Source organism: Tupaia chinensis, unplaced genomic scaffold (assembly GCF_000334495.1).
Source record: "Tupaia chinensis unplaced genomic scaffold, TupChi_1.0 Scaffold149964_2, whole genome shotgun sequence".
NCBI classification, from domain to species: domain Eukaryota; kingdom Metazoa; phylum Chordata; class Mammalia; order Scandentia; family Tupaiidae; genus Tupaia; species Tupaia belangeri.
The window spans coordinates 993067-995052 of NW_006209806.1; the positions used below are offsets into that span (position 1 = coordinate 993067).

Consider the following 1986-nt stretch of genomic DNA (forward strand, 5'->3'; position numbering starts at 1 on the left):
CCGGGGGCTGCCCGCCGTCTGGAGCGCGGGCCCGGGGCGCAGCTCGCTGTCCCCCATGTTCTCGGGGCAGGGGGGGGCCGCCCGAGTCAAGCACCCGCTCCGGGCCCCGCCCTGCGCTGGCCGGCTGTGCGGGCGCCCCTTTCCCAACTTCCTGCCCTGTTGAGACACCGGCCGGGTGCTCCGCTCAGGTGTGGGCACCGCCCTCCGGCGTGGACTCTGGCCTCCCCGGGGACGAGTGGCCCCAGCGCTGGTGGAGATCGGGGTTCTGTGCCCTGGCCGCCCCCCTTGGGCCAGCTCTAGGGCCTGCCCGGCAGAACTCCCGAGTCTGGGAGCCCCTGGCCAGAACCCCGCCTGCCGCCCCGCGGTGACATCTCACGGGCTCGGGGTGTGCCCGGGTGCCGCCTGCCATCGTCCCCACAGAGCCCAGCTGGCCCTCGCTGCTTGGGCTGGCCAACCCTGTGGGGTCGAGCCCTGGGCCCGCTGCCCACCCTCGTGGCACCCGCAGGCTGCTCTGTTGGGGGCAGGCAGGGGCAACCTCAGCCTCGTCCTGGCCTTGGGAGGGTGGGGTCAGCTGCTGGCCTCAGGCGGTGCGGAGGCTCCCGCTCCTAGATGGGGCTGGGGTGTGACCTTCGGGCGTCCAGGGCCAGGTGCCCACAGCTGGCAGGCCTCCCCCAGATGAGGGTCCCGAATCCCCCCCTGCAGGCTCCAGCCTTGGACAGGCAGGGACAGGGAGGGCACCACAGAGCCCAAGGCCTTCCTCGAGGCCCCACCCCGGCCGGGCCGCTCCTCTGTCCACCGCAGGTGGCCCCCGGTGCTCCCCAGACGGCGCGGAGCACCAAGCCCCATCCTCCGCCTTGGGGTGGGGGTGGCCTCGGCTCTGTGTGATGTTGAGAACTTCCATGGGGGCCAGGGCCACAGACGTCGGGCGGCTCGCTCCCTCTGGGGCACATGGGGCTGTCACTTTCGGCCCCTGGGCAGTGTGACACAGGTTAGGACATTGTGCGTCCCCCTGTGGCCACTGGAGCCCTAATCCCTGTGCCCTCGGGTCCTGCCAGGGCTGCCGGTCATCCCGCCCGTGTCCAGGTGCAGAGCTGCCCACGGGCACCTGCTGTGCGTGTCTCCAGGGTGCCAGGGGCGAGGCAGAGGGAGCCGTCCTGGGAACCCCTGGTCAGCATGCACAGGCATGCGTGTGCGCGTCAGGGAGCTTCAGGGTCAGGCGGGTCAGACCCCTAAGCTGGCCCTGGGGTCCCGGGAGTGTCACTCCTGACCCTGCCCGGGGTGTTTGGGCCCGTCCCTGTGGGAGCTGGAGCCACGTGCAGGCTGTACCATCCTTAACGAGCCTGGCCGTTGTGTCCCCAAGGGCTGGAGGCTGCCGAGTCCCGTCCTCCCACCAGCCCGCGGTGCCCACCTCCTCCGCCCCGCTCAGGTCTTATTCTCGGGTCCTGCCACCTGGGTGCCCTGGCGAGGAGGCCGGGGGCCGGCTGCGCTGACGGCCGCCCTCGCCCGCAGGCACCCGGAACGCGGTGCTCAACACGGAGGCACGCACGATGGACGCGGACGTGCTGAGCCGGCGCTGCGTGCTGGTGCGGCTGCTGGACTTCTCCTACGAGCAGTACCAGAAGGCCCTGCGCCAGTCGGCCGGCGCCGTGGTCATCATCCTGCCGCGGGCCATGGCCGCCGTGCCCCAGGACGTGGTGCGGGTGAGCCCCGCCCGGCCCTCACTCAGCCCTCGGGAGGGCGGACCCCACGGGAGCCCCGGGCAGGCCCCGAGCGCCCACCCACGGCCACGCTCCGCCCTGCAGCAGTTCATGGAGATCGAGCCCGAGATGCTGGCCATGGAGACCGCCGTGCCCGTGTACTTCGCGGTGGAGGACGAGGCCCTGCTGTCCATCTACGCCCAGACCCAGGCCGCCTCCGCCTCCCAGGGCTCCGCCTCGGCCGCCGAAGGTGCGTTGGGCCCCGGGACCTGCCGCGGGGAGCGGAGGC

General features: G+C 72.7%; 1 protein-coding gene across 1 annotated transcript in view; it reads left to right on the forward strand.

Moving 5' to 3' along the window:
- Positions 1-1509: 1509 nt before the first annotated feature.
- Positions 1510-1986, forward strand: part of LOC114006738 (nicalin-like) — a gene marked incomplete at its 5' end in the record, with an annotated part of 2906 nt that continues 2429 nt past the window's right edge. The window contains 2 exon segments of the mRNA XM_027769594.1: positions 1510-1700; positions 1803-1947. Of these exon segments, the coding sequence (XP_027625395.1) occupies positions 1510-1700; positions 1803-1947 (336 nt within the window).